This window comes from Mytilus trossulus, chromosome 5 (genome assembly GCF_036588685.1).
Source record: "Mytilus trossulus isolate FHL-02 chromosome 5, PNRI_Mtr1.1.1.hap1, whole genome shotgun sequence".
NCBI classification, from domain to species: domain Eukaryota; kingdom Metazoa; phylum Mollusca; class Bivalvia; order Mytilida; family Mytilidae; genus Mytilus; species Mytilus trossulus.
In genome coordinates, this window is record NC_086377.1 from 14,401,869 (window position 1) to 14,423,106 (window position 21,238).

At 32.2% G+C, this 21,238-nt stretch overlaps 1 protein-coding gene across 2 annotated transcripts in view; it reads left to right on the forward strand.

Moving 5' to 3' along the window:
* Positions 1-14,589, forward strand: part of LOC134718562 (probable nuclear hormone receptor HR3) — a 28,790-nt gene extending 14,201 nt beyond the window's left edge. The window contains exons 2-14 of one of the 2 annotated variants that reach the window (XM_063581165.1): positions 686-823; positions 1,263-1,403; positions 1,950-2,075; positions 2,842-2,994; positions 4,192-4,277; positions 4,707-4,848; positions 5,963-6,113; positions 7,762-7,949; positions 8,632-8,753; positions 9,479-9,611; positions 10,963-11,070; positions 11,747-11,863; positions 12,491-14,589. In XM_063581165.1, the coding sequence (XP_063437235.1) occupies positions 736-823; positions 1,263-1,403; positions 1,950-2,075; positions 2,842-2,994; positions 4,192-4,277; positions 4,707-4,848; positions 5,963-6,113; positions 7,762-7,949; positions 8,632-8,753; positions 9,479-9,611; positions 10,963-11,070; positions 11,747-11,863; positions 12,491-12,747 (1,812 nt within the window). In that variant the 5' untranslated portion in view covers positions 686-735 and the 3' untranslated portion in view covers positions 12,748-14,589. The remainder of the gene's footprint in view (positions 1-685; positions 824-1,262; positions 1,404-1,949; positions 2,076-2,841; positions 2,995-4,191; positions 4,278-4,706; positions 4,849-5,962; positions 6,114-7,761; positions 7,950-8,631; positions 8,754-9,478; positions 9,612-10,962; positions 11,071-11,746; positions 11,864-12,490) is intronic. The other variant, XM_063581164.1, reaches the window with a different exon arrangement.
* The last annotated feature ends 6,649 nt before the right edge of the window (positions 14,590-21,238 follow it).

Genomic DNA, 21,238 nt, shown 5'->3' on the forward strand with positions numbered 1-21,238 from the left:
TTTCATTTGAGTTCAGACATTTAACATCTTATGTAAAAATACATACAGTGTACTGTTAAAAGTAAAGTTTAGGTAGTAGAGTTTGTCATTTTCATAGTCACTTAATTTTTACTCAAATTTAAAGAATAGCATTCATATGCATGCAACTCATCTCTTTAAGGTTACACAATGTCGTGTATGGAAAAAGGGATGTTACTTATGTCCTATTCACTTGGTTGTAGAGTGGACCTGACCATCTTAAAGATAATGTCCACTACAACTGCAGAGTTTGTGAAAACTTATTTTGACATGTCAGTCTAAATTTTTGCAGTTAATAAACATTTTAGAAACAAGCCATGGGTACATCTGATGACCAATGTAAAAAACATGCCAAAATAGGCACTGCAATGGCCGTTTTTGCATCGGTCATCGGGACCAACCCTAGCGATCAAATGCTGGTCAAGGCCTCATTTTGACAATCAGGAGGTACGATTTTTGCGAAATTCTGCAACTGTGGACAGAGGGCGTTGATCTAGCGGCTTACGTTGTAGACTGCAGTGCTGAGGGTTCTGGTTCTCTCGGGGCACCTTAGCTTCATTTAGAAGTTAAGCTTGCTGCCATGATTGATATAGTCAATAGCGCTGAATGTTGAACTGTCACGAACAATTAATTAATAAATATTCAATCATTTGACATTTCATTTCAGAAAATTCTTCATTTCCAAAAAGTGAGCCAAATCAGAATGTTAGTTATAGCATGGAACAAGGAGAAAATCAATCAACCTCACAAAATTTCTCGATGGCTAAACCTGAAAATGTATCTGCAGCTTTTGAAAGCATTAAAGGTAATTATGGTAACAAAATGTCATTTAGATCATTGAAATGGAAGTTGTTACTTTAAAATAAATTTCTATCACTTGTCCGCTTTCTACTATTGTTTATTTTCCAGCTTTTCGATCATTGTAAATAAAGTACTGGGTTGCTCTAAAATTAATTGTTATACCAGCTAGACAAGTAGCTGTCCGCTATAAGTTAGATGGATTCCAATTGCAAACTATTCATTCTTTTAATGTAATTTTTGCTTAGGATATTTAATAGCATGAACACATATATTCTTTTGTATGGTTAAATTTGGTGCAGTATGAAAGTATCATGCTCTATTGAGCATGTTGAGGTACAGAAATGTTATTGTACATGTACATTTAGGTTATGAAATTTAAAGACTATTATTGTACATGTATATGTAGGTTATGAAATTTAAAGACTATCACTTGAACTTTTCAGACAATGCCACTTTCCAGTTGGGTGGCCTTCGAGATGGTATCTCTGCTCAGATGTTACAACAGCTGACACCAGAACAACAACAGATGCTGATAGCAGAAGCTGTATCTAAAGCAATGGGCTCTAATACAGAAAATATGAAAGGTAGAAAACTATGCTAGATAAAACTTAGGCCAAAAAAGAGATGGTTGTGTAAAATAAAGATTCATTGCCAAGTGAACTAAGTCGTAAACTTGAAAATCTTTCATTCAATCGGCTTGCCATTTTGATTTTCAGTTATCTATTTCTTCTTTTATTACAATGTTGATTGGTCCATACAAACCCACTTTACAATCAAGTAACGATCTCAAAACGCTCTTGTTTGTACCTCATGCATGTTTCAATTTGGTTTTACCAAAGAAGGAAATCAACCAATACACCTCTCAAACGGCTTCCAAGGGAATTAACTTAAAACAAAATTGTATCCTATCCGAATGTATCTATGAAATGGGGAATGTGTCAAAGAGACAAAAATCTATACCCATCTGAGCTGTCATCCATAGATGTAGGTCTAAGGAAATTGGAAATAACTTCGCATTGTAGTAACAGTAGTCTTAACAAAACATTGATATTATACAAAATGATTTTAAAATCCTGAACGTGTTTATTTTTATAAAGATATGTATTATTAAAATGATTTTTTAATTTCAGACAATGGTAATTTCCAGCTGTTGGTCAGCAGGGAGCAATCAGAACTGTTACTACAACAGGCTGCCTCACAGATCTCCCCACAGTATACTGATGCTGAAATGGTGTCTAAAGCTAGTGATCTTAAAGGTACAATATCTGTAAAGTTTTAATGGTGGGAATGTCCACAGATAATTACTGGAAATATCTACGTTTATATGTGTTTGATAATTCAGTCCTTGTAAGTCCAGATATATAGTCCAGTCAAACTAAGTTTGAACCTCAAACAAATTGCAACAGAAAATGTTTTAGTTCTAATCTAAAGCATTAAGCCCCAAATATACACAGAAAAAGTCCCATAAAATCTAACTTCAGGAAAACTCAAATTTTGCTTTTTAAATTCTTATGGATAATAACATTGGAAAGGGAGTTAACTCTGCAAGAAGGAGTCTTTTTTTCAGTTTTTGCTTGATTTGATTAAAATTCATTTAAAATATGATACTTTGATTGAGTTATAACTTTGTTCTTGACTACATTATATAATGTTATGTTCATGAAATATACAAAACTGTAGTGTTACAGGTATTTTTTTTTTTTTATATTTTATATTAATAAGGCAAATTACAGAATGTAATGATGGTTTTTGATGGGGTTTTTTTTGTTACAAAAAATGCAACGATTGTAATTGCAATAATATAAACTCCCAATTTGAAAAATTTAATACGAATATATCAGTAATTTATCAGTTTCTTGAAAATTAAAATCATAATTTAGTCTAAAATGACAAAAAATGGTGATTGTATAAAGTTGTGTAATGTAAATTGTATGATTGTATTTAACCCCCATTCATGCACATTAAATTTGTTGATGGTGTACAATTAGAAAGCTTGACAACTGTCTTTATTTCTATTTTCAGAGAGTTTATCCCATCATCATTCTGGAACTGGGGACCAGTCAGGTCAGTTACATATACAGTTACCCTCACCAACAACTGGTTTCAATCTCAAGAATGATGTCAAAAGTTTTGTGGAGAGTAGTAGCCCACGTAAACCACATGAAAATATGAAAGGTAAATTGTTTTCTCTTATGTTTGTTGAAGATTATACAAATGGATGTATTTCACCAAAATTTGAGTCAACATGTCCGAATGTCTTGAATTGTGTGGAAGTGTCATGGAATATAAGTTCCAAAGGAAAAAAAATGTTTTTTTAGACTGAAGAAGATTATACAAATGGATGTATTTCACCAAAATTTGAGTCAACACAGAATGATTGAAAAGCTGTCTCCATGATGAACTATTAAATCTACAGGCCTGGAGCTCAATTTTTTAAATTTTTTAGTTAGATTCTGTTGGCCTGTAGATAGGATTTTTACAGGCCAGAGAGCAATTTTATTAGCCTGGGATGCCACTCAGCGTGAAGACTGGAAAAGTATTATAAAATAGAGATTTTTGTGTTAATTAATTTGTACAAGTCTTGTTGCATGAATATATATTTTTAAAAAAATTGCCTCTTCTTCAAATCTCTTGAATGCTAAAAAAAAAATTGTCAACCCTTCATGAATCATAGGTCATTTATTCTTATTTGGTGTATGTAAATTAATTCTAAGAATTTATGTTATATATCCCTTGTTCCCTACAACATCCATTTGAATGGAATAATCCTCAAGATTAATACTTCAAAGTGCACTTAAGTTTTGTGTAATCAGATTTGTAAATAAAGTAATTGTAATCCTTTATAGTATTAACACTTAAAGTTGAAATCACAATGGTATTCTAAGTATTTGTTTAGGGCTGATCCAAAGCTGGGAGAAGTGAAGACTTTTTAATGTAAATGTTATTTACAGTTCGAAAGTGTTTTGCTCAAAGAAAAATAAGTGTGTGCAAACAATTATTTTATTGCCCAACAGTAACTTTAGTTTTGAAATAGTTTGAATATACACTTATTCTGTCTTAGCTTTAGGTTTCAATTTGTATAAGGGTTGTTCCAAATTTTATTTGTTATATTTAGGAAGATGTGGTTGTATTTACCTTAGAATTTTATAAGAGTTAAAAAAAGAATCATTTGTTTTCTAGTACAAAAGGACCTTGCGTTTATGGTTTATAGTTTCTAGATATTTAACAAGAAGAGAAACTCTCAGAATAGGAAATTATTATCATGGCCAAGTAAAGCATTAAAGAGTTAAGAAATAATTTTAAAAAACAGATGACACCAACATGAATATTTATAAAACTATGAGTTTAACATTGATTACACTATCATTGCAGCACAAATAGAAGTAATACCCTGTAAAGTATGTGGAGATAAGTCATCTGGAGTCCATTATGGTGTTATAACTTGTGAAGGCTGCAAGGTAATTATTTTATTGAAAGGGAACAAATAGTAGTAACAAGACCTCTGTTACTGCTTAGGAATTCAGGGTATTAAAATATGACAATTGAAAATAAGCATTTCTTTGGAAATTGTGGACATAGTCTTTTCATGAAATCACTTTGATTTTGTGACACTGCACTTAGAAAATGGTATAAAACTTCTTTACTTAAAGGGATTAATTAAACTGTCAATACAAATGCATTGATACTGTGAATTACCAGAAACGAGTTCAACAGTGTGAAAAAAAGGAGTCATCTCACCTCACAGAATGTTAAAAAAAATCTCACTTATTGTGATTTCCTATACCAAAACATGGCCTACTTCATTCTCACTTGAACTGTTTAGAAACTGCTGAAATCACTTTGATTTTAGAAACAGTGAAGTGAACAGTTTACAATTTATATTTCAGGGATTCTTCAGGAGAAGTCAGGCTGGACCTGTCAACTATCAATGTCCTAGGAATAGGAACTGTGTGATAGATAGAGTCAACAGAAATAGATGTCAGTTCTGTAGGCTACAGAAATGTCTAGCACTGGGCATGTCAAGAGACGGTAAGAGTCTGTAATGATGTTTACCAACATTATGTTGGCGATACTGTTTTGGCATTAAGCTTTTTATGACCCATTTATTAAGACCCATTTATGGGCATTATGTTTCCTGCTTAAGGTTTAAATTTTGGGTGAGGTAGTTTGTGATTAAGTTGAAGTCCAATCAACCCTGACACTTAGTATGCATGTTCCTTATGATGTGACCTTTCTAATTTTGATAGCAAATTAGAATTCTGACCCCAATTTCACGGTCCTCTGAAAATGATAGTGCAATTGTTACACATGTGATTTATTGACATGTACTATTGGAGAAGACGTTACTATTACTAAGTTGTAAAACTTGTGTCTGATCCTTTTGTCATTTTGAACAATAGAATTTGTTTAAACTACTATGGACACATACTTGTTTCATCGAGATTTAAATTCATGATTATATTAATGTATTTATATTAGAAGGAATCCTATTTAAACAAATGTTTGACTATTCTGATTTATGCTACCTGCAATTTTCTACTTGCTAAAATTGCAAAAATAAATAGACAAGAAAATGAGTTGGTTGACAATACAATATACAATCTATTAGAGGTCATATGAGATAAGTTGATTCTCTCACAGGACCTTTTATAGTTATTAGGTGGTAATTATAATGAGATGGATGCATGGTAAAATTTAAATTCTTTGGAATTATATTGAACAAAATTTGCATGCATTATATTTAATTTTATACATGTTATATATGCTAATTATAGATTATCGTTGATTATCTCAACGAGATTGATTTTCTTGCTTGAGCCTGGACAGCAAAAGTGAGAAAGGCAATTGAGTTGAGATGACCAATGAAAATCTGTTTATCGCTATTTAACCTATGACGAGGTTGTCAATTTCGTTAACAACACGACGTGCCTGCTTAGCATCTACGATAATTTTTCCATCTCAAGCGAGTAGCATGATCATGATGATATGAAAATTATCACAAAAAAAGATCAAACGAAAAATGCACAAAATAGCGATAATAAACTGTTAAATTAAAAGGCATTGCCAATATTTTAATATACACACACTTATAATATTGATATCTTAAGATCTTAGTTATTCATGTCACAAATTGTTTTTTCAGCTGTGAAGTTTGGTAGAATGTCAAAGAAACAACGAGAGAAAGTAGAGGATGAGGCCAACTTTGTTAAACAGAATAGACTTAACGGGTATGATCCAACATCACCGACAGGCATGGTATCACCAAACAACAACAGTCAATTTACCTCTCCAGCGTAAGACAAACTTCATTATCTTATTCCTGTGTAAAGTGGTCAATATCTTTAGTGATCTCTTGTATGTATTGTTTCGAACAATCTCTTTTGTATGTTTTGTCTCACACAAACTGTTTTGTATGTCTTGTCTTGTACAAAAGCTCTTGTTTATCTTGTCTTACATCAAACTGTTTTGTATGTCTTGTCTTGTACAAAAGCTCTTGCTTATCTTGACTTACACAAAACTGTTTTGTATGTCTTGTCTTGTACACAAGCTCTTGCTTATCTTGACTTACACAAAACTGTTTTGTATGTCTTGTCTTGTACAGAAGCTCTTGTTTATCTTGTCTTACACCAAACTGTTTTGTGTCTTGTCTTGTACAGAAGCTCTTATTTATCTTGTCTTACACAAAACTGTTTTGTATGTCTTGTCTTGTACAAAAGCTTTTGCTTATCTTGACTTACACAAAACTGTTTTGTATGTCTTGTCTTGTACAAAAGCTCTTGCTTATCTTGTCTTACACAAAACCACCTGTATATCGGTCTTCCCCCAAATTTCTTGTATATCTCTTACACACAAAACCTCTTGTATATCTAACTAAATCAAAGCTCTAGTATAGCTATTGTCTTTTACAAAACCTATTATGTCTTGTATGACACAGTCTCATAACTCACAAATTCTCATGTATATCTCACCTTTCATGAAAACTCTTATATTTCTTGTCTTTCACTAAATCTCTTGTATATCTTTCTTCATCTTAACCCCTTGTAATTATTCTCTATTTTACAGAAGTAACATTCTGAAATAGCACAACTTATGGTATTTAAAAAACCGCATAAGGCTTCAAGAACATGTATCTTATAGATTTGTAATTCTTAAATAATATGCGTTTGTCTTTTGTTTGTACAGTATTCCCAAAGTTGAAAGTCCATTCCCTCAATATTTTGTCAGGTTAACCATTACTAAATACTGGTCCTAACATCATTATACCCCCGCTTTAAAAAAGGGGGGTATACTGTTTTACCTCTGTCTGTCCGTCAGTCAGTCCGTCCATCCCATGAATATTTTTCGTCGCATTTTTCTCAGGAACTACAATACAAGCATTTCTGAAATTTGGTTTCAGGGTTTATCTAAGTCAGCTATACCGTGTGATGTGTTTTCAGATTGATCACTTGACAACTTCCTGTTTACCGAACACTTGTATGATTTTACAGGCCCGTAGCCAGGAATTTCAAGAGGGGGTTCGTTTGACTCACAAACTCGACTTTAACAGTCACAATTCAAACAGAACATTGACTTTAATAGTGCTTATTTGTTTTCAAGGGGGGGTTCGTCCGAACCCCCCCTGGCTACGGGGTATGTTTTACACATGATAGCCAAGTTGAAAATTTTCGTCACATTTTTATCAGGAATTACAATACAAGGATTTCTGAAAATTTGGTTTCAGGATTTATATAAGTCAGCTATACCTTGTGATGCGTTTTCAGATTCATCACTCGACAACTTCCTGTTAACCAAACACTTGCATATTTTTACACTATAAATATTATCCACTTGCGGCGGGGGTATCATCAGTGAGCAGTAGCTCGCAGTTTCACTTGTTCGACTAGAAATGAATAATAGTATATTCTTCTATCTTTAGAATAATGTTATATTTTTGTATTTTAGGTTTCCAGAGCCGCAGCAGCAACAGCAGAATTTTGTATATACTTCCAATGGTTATACATATGCATTACAATCTCCAATGTCACCAGAGACACCTGTCTCGCCTGGCGATCCACCTGCCTACCCAACTACACCTACAACTGCTCCACACCCGGTGGCTTTGCTCAGGGCAATAGATTTGATGGATTCAAGTAAGTGTACTTGGTTTTTTTTTATATCAAAAACAATTGAGATTTAAGGTTTTGACTGTTGTAAATGTGTAAGTGCTTCTCTAATAATTTGAAATTTGAAGTCAGTTATTATTGCTTTGTTTTTGATTTAAAGATTTCAGTTTCTAAGGCCATCTGTTTTTACGGAAAGCCTGATATTTTAATGGAAGTCTTCAATCATTAATGATTTATTTCTATAAAATATTTCTAAAGTCTGCCAGGTTTCCATGTAAATTCTGTACACATTTTGGAGATGGGGCCTACATAAAAATAGTTATGAAAAATAAGAAATTCCACAATTTAGTAACAATACAATTAAATCCTTTACTGTTATTTTTGATATTTTAGGCACTGTAAATTCAGAAATAAATGCAAGGTTTTTATTATTGCGAAAAATGCGACAAAGTTGTAAACGCAATAATTTAAACTCCCATTTTGAAATATTTTATATGAATTAAATCGCATTTAATTCTAAAATGACAAAATCGCAATAATAAATGCACGCAATAATTTCTGAATTTACAGTACATTCAGCAAGCCTGTATTAGATATTCTTCACTTGTATGATTTTGTAAGTTTTTGATACTTTACTTCAGGTACATTCAGCAAGGCTGTATTAGATGCCCTTTATTTGTATGATATTATTATTTTTTGGATATTTCAGGTACATTCAGCAAGGCTGTATTAGATGCCCATCTCAGAACCTGTTTATACAGTGCTGATCAGATAGACCTTCTGAAATCCAACCTGCCCTCAACAGAAACAATCAACACATATAAAAATATGGTAGGTTGTTGTGTATGAAAGGTAATATCCTGACTTTTAAAAACACTGATTAAAACTACCGATCATATGGTGTGTTGTAGTTACATGTACTCTACAACATGTGAGACTCATTTAACTAAAGCATAAAAACCATAAACCAATATTCATAGACTCAGGAAATGTCTTTGAATAATTTCTGAATACCCTTTTGATCTGACAGTTTTAAGCAAAATCTTTTGTGTTTAAAAATCTTATCTCTCAAACTTGGCTTTAGTGTTAAATATTTTTTTTTTTTTATGCCCCACCTACGATAGTAGAAGGGTATTATGTTTTCTGGTCCGTTCGTTCGTTCATCTGTCCGTCTGTCCCGCTTCAGGTTAAAGTTTTTGGTCAAGGTTGTTTTTGATGAAAGTCCAATCAATTTGAAACTTAGTACACATGTTCCCTATGGTATGATCTTTCTAATTTTAATGCCAAATTAGATTTTTTTCCAATGTCACGGTCCATTGAACATAGAAAATGATAGTGCGAGTGGGGCATATGTGTACTTTGGACACATTCTTGTTAACCAATAACATACCAAGTACATTAGTCATCTTGACCAAACATAATAAAAAATAACACCCTCAGAACTTTAAAAAAAAAAGTCACAAGTATGCAAAAGCACAACAAAGTAAACTTGTTTTATCCAAGCAAGAAAGCTACTTGCAACAATGTAAACTATAATTGAATTTAAAATATTACAGAGCCATAAACAGTTATGGATGGAGGTAGCAGAGAAGATAACTATAGCTGTACAACAGATTATAGAGTTCGCTAAAATGATTCCAGGTTTTATGGACTTATCTCAGGATGATCAAATTATGCTCTTAAAAGCTGGTAAGTACATTTAATATAAGGGCTATTCCAGAAAAAAATTAATGGGGGGGGGGGGGGGGGGGGGTTGGAAGGCAGTTTTTGTCAGCACCCACCACCCAGACAATTGTAATTGAGAATTATAGTGCATTATAGTGTGAAAAGTTGCTCTGATAACCATCACCCATATATTATTAATACAATGTGCCTTCCAAACCCCCCCCCCTACATTTTTTTATGGAATAGCCCTAATGAATATAGAAGAATAAGAATATTATTCCAATCAAGGGCCCTTGATGGGCAGCATAACATGTACACATAAAAACAATACATCATGATTTGTAACAGAAAAACATTTTTATATAATAAAATGAAACATTAAAAAAAAAGTTCAGACAGGTGTTATTATCTTCATTCTATAAAAATCATATACATTTAGTTCAAGGCAGGATCAGAACCATAAAATCATTACAATTATCATTGTTATTACATATATTAATTAACATTATGTCTAACATCTAGACATGTAATATGGGGACGAAGTCCCCAATAACAGTAGAAAATTCAATAAAAAAAAAAAATCGGGAAAATTTCCCGAAATTTTTCATTGTACTAATCAACTCAAAATCGGGGGGGAAAAAATTGTCCTGTTTTGAAATCCCAGACCTGCGCAGAAAGCTACAATATACTTCCTTTTTCCGGTCTCTTTATGAATCTTTGAGTAAAATATATATTTATCAGTCTAGTATAAATAGGAAGGAACGCAATACCAATTTCATTTTTTAAAATAATTCCTTGATATCAAAAACGTTACCTAATGATAGCGTTTCTTTGTTTACATTGCATATGACGTCATAGCTTAAATAACCCTAATAACAGAACCAAAATCGGAAACGTTACGGTATTTCTGTTTCTTTTTTTTAACAAATATTTAAGTTACAAAACAATAAATCATACAGACTTCGTCCCCATTTACAGGTAATGCCTGCATCATATTAATATAATGTGAGGTTTCAGACCAACCAAAAACTGAAATGAACTAAGCATTAAAGCCATGCCCAGGTTCAGTAATTAATACAGGCATGTGTTTTATTTACGGGTTTATAATTAGTGGTTGCTCATTTTCAAATTTTTTATGTGGACTTCCTAAATATGTTATCTTAGTAGCTAACATGGCAAGTGCACTATTGAAAATCATTATTACTAAAATCACATGATATCAAGTGTAGAGAACAGAAACTTGTATGTTTTCCTAAATGTATCAAATGAACAGAAATCTGCTGAAAACCAGATGTAAAATTAGATGAGTTATTTAAAGGGATATCATAATATCTGGTACTATTGTGTTACTGATTGTAATAATTTGATGTTGTAGGTAGTTTTGAGCTTGCATTGATCCGGTGCTGTAGGGTATACGATTCCTCCAAGAATAGTGTTGTGTTTGGTAATACTATATTACCATTAGAAGTGTTTGATGCATTTAGTAAGTACATTATATACATTATAAAAGAGAATGAATATTGTGATATTTCATGTGTTGAACTTGTTAAAAGCATAAAATTTGTGTAGCCTTATTTAAGCAATCTATCTTAAAGAAATGGTTTTAGTTACATGACAAGACTTCGGTTGCTGAAAATGTAGCTTTTAGCTGGGATACCAGTTCATTGAAAAACATGTTTGGTTTTAAATAAAACAGGTTTGTCCCCTTGTTTTTCTGAAACTTCAAAATAATGTTTATTTTTGACTTCCAAAGAAGATGAGTAATGAAAAAGGTGATGTACACATTTGTATAAGTTATAAAAATGAGATGTGGTATGATTGCAAATGAGAGAACAATCCACCAGAGTTTAAATGAAGTAGTAGTAAGTAATAATTGATTACCGTACGGTCTCTGACTTTTTGAAAAACCCACATTTAAAAATGTGAAATAATTCAAATATCTACTTATTAAAAAACTATCAGTCAAATTAGAACAAAACAATTTTTGAAATAGAAACATGACAGACATGAACCAACAACATCCACTGAACTACAGGCTCCTCACTAGGAATATTTCAGGAAAAAAATGTATGAGAGGGTTTGACATCACAAATATTTTCTCTGGGTATTTACTTTTTAACATTATTCATTTATATACAATGTTTATATTTTCTTTCCAGACGATGAAGAAACACATTTACGAGACAGTATTTTTGAGTTGGTGAAAACTTTATTGGCTTTCAATTTAAACGAATCAGAAATTGCATTGTACAGTGCTTTAATATTAATCAGACCAGGTAAGTGTTTTATTGGCCCTCCATAGAAGTCTCCATTTGCAGCATTAATAGATTATTACTTTCAAAATTATTTTAAAATGGAAGATGAACAAAACTAGATTCTAACGCGAACCTATGCCTCATAGCATCACTAGGTAAACTCAAATTTAATGTTTGAAGACGGCCAAGCTTTAAATACAAAACAGTTATCTCCTTAGTGTGGTTATTATTCCAAATGGGATAATGATTGATAACAAAATGTAGTGAATTTAATAAAAAAAAATGATAATTAAAAACTGAAAAATTGTGTGCACACGTTCCATTTATAAAAGTCAGTGACGCTCGAAACATAATTAAAAATGCATAATAAATAAACAAGTTAATAGAGCATTGAGGACCCAAAATTCTGAACAGTTTGGCCAAATAGATCCAAGAGAGTAGAAAATTCTTATAAAATGTGTGTCCTAGTATTGAATATAGCTGAAATAAAAAAGGGATTGGTGTCACTTTTTACTTCTTTTGATTCAGTTCAAATTAACTGCTTAAGATTATAGGATATGATCCAGTGAGCAATTTCATTTCCAACATTGAGTTATAACCTTACAATAAGCTAAAATAAAACCTTCCAATCCTTCCTTTTCTTTCCAGATCGACCTGGTCTCAAAGAGCTAGTGGATATACAGAAATTATACGAGAAAATTCTGTCTTCACTGAAAGGAGAGATCGTCAAAACACATGCAGACAATCAGGATGTTCTCAACAAACTAATGCAAATCGCATGGACCCTTCGCAATCTTAGTGCTCAGCATATAGTGCTTCTTAACAAATTCAAAATGTCTGCACCAGACATGGAATTCCCTCCCCTTCATAAAGAACTCTTCAGTGTGGAGGGACTGGATTCTTGATGTTAAACTAGGCTTATAACTGTGACTTGTTGTTGATGAATTAATGATATTTGTTATGGAATTTGTATGTCTTGTTTTATTACTTTTTAAACTTTTATCTTTTAAAAGATATTTTTTTTATGCAGTAAATACAAGTTGGTTAAAACATCTTGTGCAATACACTTCCATTTTAAATGAACGTTGTATATTTCTTAAAAATCATGTTCATATATCATCTTGTATTGCAATGTCAGGTCTTGAAGAATACAAGCTAAAAAACTGTGAAATACATCACTATTGCTAGTTCAGAAAAATGTCATCACACTATATGAACATTTGCTAGTTTTTTTAGGAGAGAAAAGTTTCACATTATAAAACGTGATTTGGTAGACCTCATTAATATCATATAACATGTTTACAGAACTTGGAAATAGAGTTAATTATGTCTTGTATTTACATATAACAATGTCCTCGACTCTTGGGTCTCAAACTTCAGTAAGTACTTGGGGGACTAAAAATGTGCTAAAAACACCAAAAGCAGTATTTTAATTAATTGATTTTTAGTCTTAAGTTCCATAATCAGGCTAGATAATTTTATGACTGCAAGGCCTGTCAATCAAAATTCAGAATTAATACGCCAAAACATTTTTCCCCTTTAGTATATAATATCAGGTTTTATGGCCAGGCTCGTGTGTATTAATACAGGAATGGTTTTATATCATACTTAAACCTATTCAGACAAGGTTGACATTATTCCACAACACTAGTTTTCATATTAAATTTGAAGATAGGGGAATAATTTGTTCTAGAATTGTTCAAGTCACTGTTACAGTATCCAAATGAGGAAAAAGTTTAACTGCATCAGGCCTCATAAAACTTTCGAGCATGATTTTTGTACTCCGACTCGAAAATCAACCAATCAAAGTGTTGGATTTCATGTTTCGAGCATGATTTTTGTGCTCGGTGCTTTTGTGCTCAGAGCACTGAGCAAAGTCTTATGCCTTCAAGGCCAGGTCTTTCTGTACAGTGAAATTTACAAAGAGATAAACTTTCACGTCATTTAAATATACTGGAATTTATAAAACTTAAAACTATTTCAAAAAAATATTATACTCCTTATACTAAACCAAAGAAAAAAATGCACATGTTACTGATAAAAATACTACCTTTTATGGATTTTTGTCTGTTGGAATCATTCAGAAAAGTAAAAGATTTGTATTCTATCTTTTAAACTTAAAATGGCTCTAAAAAATCAAGAAAAATTTAACATCTTGACAAAAATCTGAATGGATCCAGAGGTTGTATCTCAAATATGATTGAATTTGTTAGTCAAGCTCCTTTATGTTGATCCAGAGGTCATACATGTATCTCAAATATGATAGATTTTTTTGGGTCAAGCTCCTTTATGTTTGATTTAGCCTTCAACCCTCAATTTTTACACAAGAATCAAAATTGTCATTATTTGTTGTTGATACCTCTAATAACTCAGGAAAATCAATATCAGCCTTACCAACAACTGTACAGCATCTCTGTGTTTACCATTCTTGTATATATACCATCACATCATCCAATTATCAGGTCTTCTCTATTAGTTATTTTCCTCCATTGAAAGGTGCACCTCTTTGTAAAGGAGTGACTTTTGATTTATTTCAAGTAAAGTTAATTTCATCTGACCTGTATTGCATTGAGGGATATTTTATAATTTTTCATGGCAAATAGTTGCACCAAAATTTGTTTTTCGGACGTCTGTGTGCATATCTTCAATTAAAAGGGGTCTTGTACTTGTTTAACTGGTTTGATTCATCCCGATACATATAAACATTTCTAATTTTTGAAAAAACATTTAAATTTGCAGAAATGGATATTAAAAGATAACTTATTCCTATCTGTTTATTTTTTGTTGAAGTGATAAATTGCTGCACACAAATAAACAAAAAATGCATGCCAATTATTTTTTACACTGTTCCCCCAGAGTTATGTCTCTTGATTTAGAAGGGAAAAAAACGACAATGTTGTTTATGTTCAAGATCATTATGTAATGGTTAAAATCAATTATTTAACACATATAATCCAAATCTATTTTGAGACCTTCATTAGTATTCATTTAAGGGATGGGGTTGGGTAATCATAGGACAGTGACCCATTCTGTTAAGTAATTAATTAGTAGAACACATGTATTGAAACCTAATTGAGTTAATGATATGTTATGTGAATGATGATCTCACTGTTATAGCCATTGTAAATACAGGACCCGTGTTTGGTAATTATTTGAAGTATGAGATCTGGTATCGACTACAGTGATGTTAATTGTAGATTGTTGTATGACTGCTTTTATGAATATGGATCCTGTATATGTATGTTTTCTAATCTTAGAGCCAGTAATTCATCATTTGTTTTTCATAATGAAAATCTACTTGTATATAATATGCTTTCTTATATAAGCTTTGCCAGATCATGTCTTACCAACTGATTTAATTAGAGTTCTTCTTTATCATCTATAAAATACTGTGGATTCATTATAATTTGTTAGATATCAATTTTGGTGGGTTTCATGGGTACAGGTTAACCACAAATTCGAATATTCAATGAATTACAAAGTTTCTATAGGCTTTGTATGCATAAATTGGCTAAACCACGGTATCCACAAAAATGCAAGTTTTTCAACCCATGTAAATTGATACCCACGAAAATAAATGAATCCAAAGTAAGCATCATTATCTGTGATGACTTTTTACATCAGGCCATTTCTGTAAATGTACTTTTGAATTTACAAATTTGTTATTGTAAGCAAACATGCACGTTTATGAAAGTAGCAGAAATTTTTTGACAGGGCATTATGGGATGTGTTCGTCTTTTATTATGTCATTTCCTGTCTGGTTATGTATGCTTTTATATTTTATTTTACTAACTGAGCAAAGAAATTTTCAAGTTGGTCTATACCTCGAAGAATACTACATGCAACTTTCTATTTTTGTTCTTAAGTCTGATTCTATAATATACCTCAATTAAAACTAATCCCAAAGACTTAATTCATACTTGTCTCAAGATAAGATATTTGAGTATAATGACCCTGAATTGTTTATAAAATGAACAGATCGCTGAAAATTGAATTTAAATACAACTGATCCCAAATCTTACATCACTCAGGTGGATTCATAGCATCTGACACAATCTTCTATAGTAGGGTCGCAATATATATCCTTGATAGTGTCATATGTCATGTAGACTATATGTCATGTAGCGGTCACATGATACACATGAAACAAAGTACACATGTTTATTATGATGTTTGATATATGGCATGTTGAGATTTGATCCAGATTTTACCGTTTACTACTGAATATAGATTGAATATTGCATGCTGTCCTACAGACATACATTCTTGTTTAAATTTTTATGAATTAAAGTTTATTTTAAGTGAAAGATTTCCAGTCACTATTTTTACAATCATAAAAACAGTGGCGGATCCAGGGAGAGGGTTCCGGGGATTGGAACAGTCATTTTTTTTACGATCAATGCATTTGAATGGGTATATATAGTTGGAACCCTCCTTTGTCCTATGTTTGGACCCTCCCCCCCAAACATTACACAATCTTTAGAATTTGAATAAGTAAAAATTATTTTCCACAACTTCTTTATTGCTTATCTTATGCTTTGCTCGTCCCAACTTGAAATGCATGAATTTATTTGTAATGCCTGATATGAATGATGAAATGTGTTAAGTTGTTTGTAGATATAGATAACTAGGGCTAACATTAGCAACAGAGTTTTAACAGATATATATGTATATCTATAGAGTAGTATCTTGTTAAGTTTTAACATCTTTGTTATATTTTGTTTGTTTAATACAGATTTTACCTGTACATATGTCTGCTATCAGCATTTATTTGTTAAACTGTCTTTTAGTTTTGTCTTAAGTTTCAGTCATAGAAATTTGAGGTCCCTCCTGGGATTATAACCAACCTGATTTCTAGAGGTATAACTTTAATATTATATTGAATCCTAATTTGATTACAAATCACTAACTAGGGACTCAAGTTATGTCTGAACAATGTGTGTGTGTGCCATTTGTTATTTTCACCTGTTAATTGCTCTGTTTTCCTTCAGACATTGCTTAGAATAACATTTTTATGCCCCTCCCTTTTTGGAAAGAATTATCCTTGTTCATCTGAAGATATGCCTCACGGTCTTAAAACTTTCCAGCATGATTTTTGTACTCTGACTCGAAAATCAACCAATCAAATTGCTGGATTTCATGTTTCGGGCATGATTTTGGGCTCGGAGCACTGAGCAAAGTTTTAGGCGTTCAAGGCCAGAAATTTGGGTGTTTATGCTTTCCCTATCTCCAGTTATTTCCCTTATATACTTACAAGCGGGATCATCTGTGTCCCATGGACACAATCTTGTTTTAGTACTAATTATTTTTTCCCCAAGGCAAAATAAAATGTGATAAAGTTATTATCAGACTATCCCCATTGAGGGACCTCATCTTTGATCAGATTATCCCCATTGAGGGACCTCATCTTTGATCAGATTATCCCCATTGAGGGACCTCATCTTTGTGCAGTTTCTCTCTGAGAAAAGTACATCTCTCCATGAATGCCAGTTATTGTAAATATGGGTAATACATTGCATGGTCTAGTGGTTTCAAATCAAGTTTTCATGTAACATTATTTTAAATCTTCACAAGATTATTAGCAGTCTGATGACCGAATCACCTGACTTTCAATACTTGCGAAGCGAGTTGCTTTAATTTCTATTTAGATATTATTTGATTAAGAGTTATCTGTGAATTAAAGAAATTATTAATGTCAAAAACCTTTATTGTAGATCCCTACTCTTAAAAGTTAGTGGCTATTTCATTTACCTCCCTGCTATGCTTGCTGACTATTCCCATTACCTCCCTGCAATGCTTGCTGCTAAAAAGTAGATTTTTGTGCTGTAAATGTACAGCTGGATCTTGTACACAGTACCGTTTTACATCTCTTCCTAAAGTATTTTAATTTGATTTTTTTAATTTTCATTATACTGCAACTCTTATGTTTTTTACTTTCTTAATTGTATCTTGCAGAAGTGTTGCAGTTTCTGATTTCTAATCACTGATTTTATTTTTTGAGAAAATAATAAAATCCTTTTGTTTCAATTCCTAAGTTATTTAACTATAACAAGGAAAATGGTTCAAAGTTTAAAGCTTTATGAAATACACTGCTAGTCATGTCACATGTCAACAGTTTGTCCAATCACAGCAAAGCTGTTGGTTAACATACTAGGTATACTCTTCTGTTAGTGAGAAAGGCTAGATAGAAATAAAAGACATTAGAATTTTAATGAAATACATTTTTATTGTTGATTTATAAATGAATCAGGTGTTACTTGTTAAGTATTTGTTGTGAATATCCTTCATTTTATAGCATGCCATGTATGAAATGGTGTCAATTTGTATGGAATTTTTCATGTTGAAAACAGGTGTAAACAGTTCATCGTAAAACATGGAATTATTCATTTTTAATCACTATGGAAAATATGTATAGATCACAAAAATAATAAAATACTATTTTTATATACACTTATATTGTGTTTGTTTTCATTATAGTAATATAAATGAAATGTTAGCCATATTAGTTTTAATAATGGATCATCCACACTATAGATGCTAGATTACCTTGGCTGTATTTGCCAAAACTTTTAGGAATTTTGGTCTTCAATGCTCTTCAACTTGGTACTTTATTTGGCCTTTTTTACTTTTTGGATTCGAGTGTCACTGATGAGTTTTTTGAAGACGAAATGCGCGTCTGACGTATATTCAAAATTAAGTTCTGGTATCTATGATGAATTGTTATAAGCTGTTTTTAGCTCACCTTTCGGGACAAGTGAGCTTATGCCATCACTTGGCGTCCGTCGTCTGTCGTCCTAAACTAATTCAAGAATCTTCTCCTCTGAAACTACTGGGCCAAATACTTTCAAACTTTAACTGAATGTTCCTTAGGGTATTTAATTTATAAATTGTATCCGAAGTTTTGATCTACCAACAAACATGGTCGCCATTGCTAAAAATAGAACATAGGGGTCAAATGCAGTTTTTGGCTTATAACTCAAAAACCAAAGCATTTAGAGCAAATCTGACCAGGGGTTATATTGTTTATCAGGTCAAGATCTATCTGCCCTGAAATTTTCAGATGAAGCAGACAACCTGTTGTTGGGTTGCTGCCCCTGAATTGATAATTTTAAGGAAATTTTGCTGTTTTTGGTTATTATCTTGAATATTATTATAGATAGAGATAAACTGTAAACAGCAATAATGTTCAGCAAAGTAAGATTTAAAATATCTTCTCCTTTGAAATTGTTGTATCAATTTCAGCAAAACTTAGGCTAAATGAGTTTCAGAGTATCTAGTATAAATTTTATATTTTATTTCCTTGTATGTCAAGAAACATAGCTACTATGGCTAAAATAGAACATAGGAGAAAATGATTATTTTTTTGGGCTTTTGAAGAAAATAGGACGATCCAAAAAACATTTAAATAAATTGGAAAAGCCAAAATAATCATTGATGAGAGATTTAACCAAAAGAATTAAGGTGAGCGATTCAGGCTCTTGAGAGCCTCTTGTTTATTAGTCTTAAAGGTTTTTCAAGAATGTTTAAAATTTGTGGTTTTGAGTCGGCAGTTTTATATGCGCTGTTTAAACAGCTAGGCAATATTACAAAAATATACAGAAAATCTGACTTCTAAAACATGCACTCACACACAAGTGTATATTTATATATGTTTGTAGTATACTAGCCTACTAGGTATATGTTTGTAGTATACTAGCCTACTAGGTATATGTTTGTAGTATACTAGCCTACTAGGTATATGTTTTTAGTATACTAGTCTACTAGGTATATGTTTGTAGTATACTAGCCTACTATGTTTTTCCAAATATCAGATCTCTGGCGGAGTATGAGATGTTTGTGACCTTCTGCTGTTGTCTGCTCTATGTCGGGTTGTTGTCTCTTTGGCACATTCCCCATTTCTATTCTCAATTTTAATCATTCAAAGCACCAGAATTGATTGTTAGGGGTAGGATTTTATTGCTCAGTGTTTCAGTTTTCATTATAGTATTATGAATTTTTTGTCCTAACTTTTGACTATTATGTTGTCTGTTCTGCATTTTTTGTCTATGATTGTTTCAGACTAGTATCTAGCTCATTTTGCTGAAAAAGTCAAACCTCCTGTTAGAAATTATGCCACAACTCTAGAAGATGGCTATAAATTTGAACTTAATGGCAATCACCTTGTCTGGCAATTCATTCCAGCAAATATTTTCATCACACTTATGTGCTATACCACTAAACAAAATTACTGTATATTTGGTTAACATTTTAGCTGTTGAGTTGTAACAATTTAGTTGTTATCAGATATGTCTGACACATAGTTGTTTTTTGCCAATTTTGCCATTTTTAGCTCACCTGGCCCATAGGGCCAAGTGAGCTTTTCTCATCACTTGGCGTCCGTCGTCGTTGTCCGGCGTTAGCTTTTACAAAAATCTTCTCTGAAACTACTGGGCCAAATTAAACCAAACTTGGCCACAATCATCATTGGGGTATCTGGTTTAAAAAATGTGTCCGGTGACCCTGCCAACCAACCAAGATGGCCGCCATGGCTAAAAATAGAACATAGGGAAAAATGCAGTTTTTGGCTTATAACTCAAAAACCAAAGCATTTAGAGAAAATCTGACGGGGTAAAATTGTTCATCAGGTCAAAATCTATCTGCCCTGATATTTTCAGATGAATCTGAATTCCGGTTGTTGGGTTGCTGTCCCTAAATTGGTAATTTTAAGGAAATTTGACTGTTTTTGGTTATTATCTGTAATATTATTATAGATAGAGATAAACTGTAAACAGCAATAATGTTCAGCAAAGTAAGATTTACAAATAAGTCAACATTACTGAAATGGTTGGTTGACCCCTTTAGGAGTTATTGTCCTTTATAGTCAATTTTTAACCATTTTACGTAAATCTTAGTAATCTTTTACAAAAATCTTCTCCTCTGAAACTACCGGGCCACATCAATCCAAACTTGGCCACAATCATCATTGGGGTATCTAGTCTAAAAAATGTGGCTGGTGACCCAAACCAAGATGGCCTCCACGGCTTAAAATAGAACATAGGGGTAAAATGCATTTTTTGGCTTATAATTCAAAAACCAAAGCATATAGAGCAAACCTGACTGAGGTATAAATTGTTTATCAGGTCAAGATCTATCTGAACTGAAATTTTCAGATGAATCCGCCAACCTGTTGTTGGGTTGCTGGAACTTGCTGCCCTTGAATTGGTAATTTTAAGGAAATTTTGCCTTTTTTGGTTATTATCTTGAATATTATTATAGATAGAGATAAACTGTAAACAGCAATAATGTTCAGCAAATTAAAATTTACAAATAAGTCAACATGACCGAAATGGTCAATTGACCCACTAAGGAGTTATTGTCCTTTATAGTCAATTTTTAACAATTTTCATAAAATTTGTA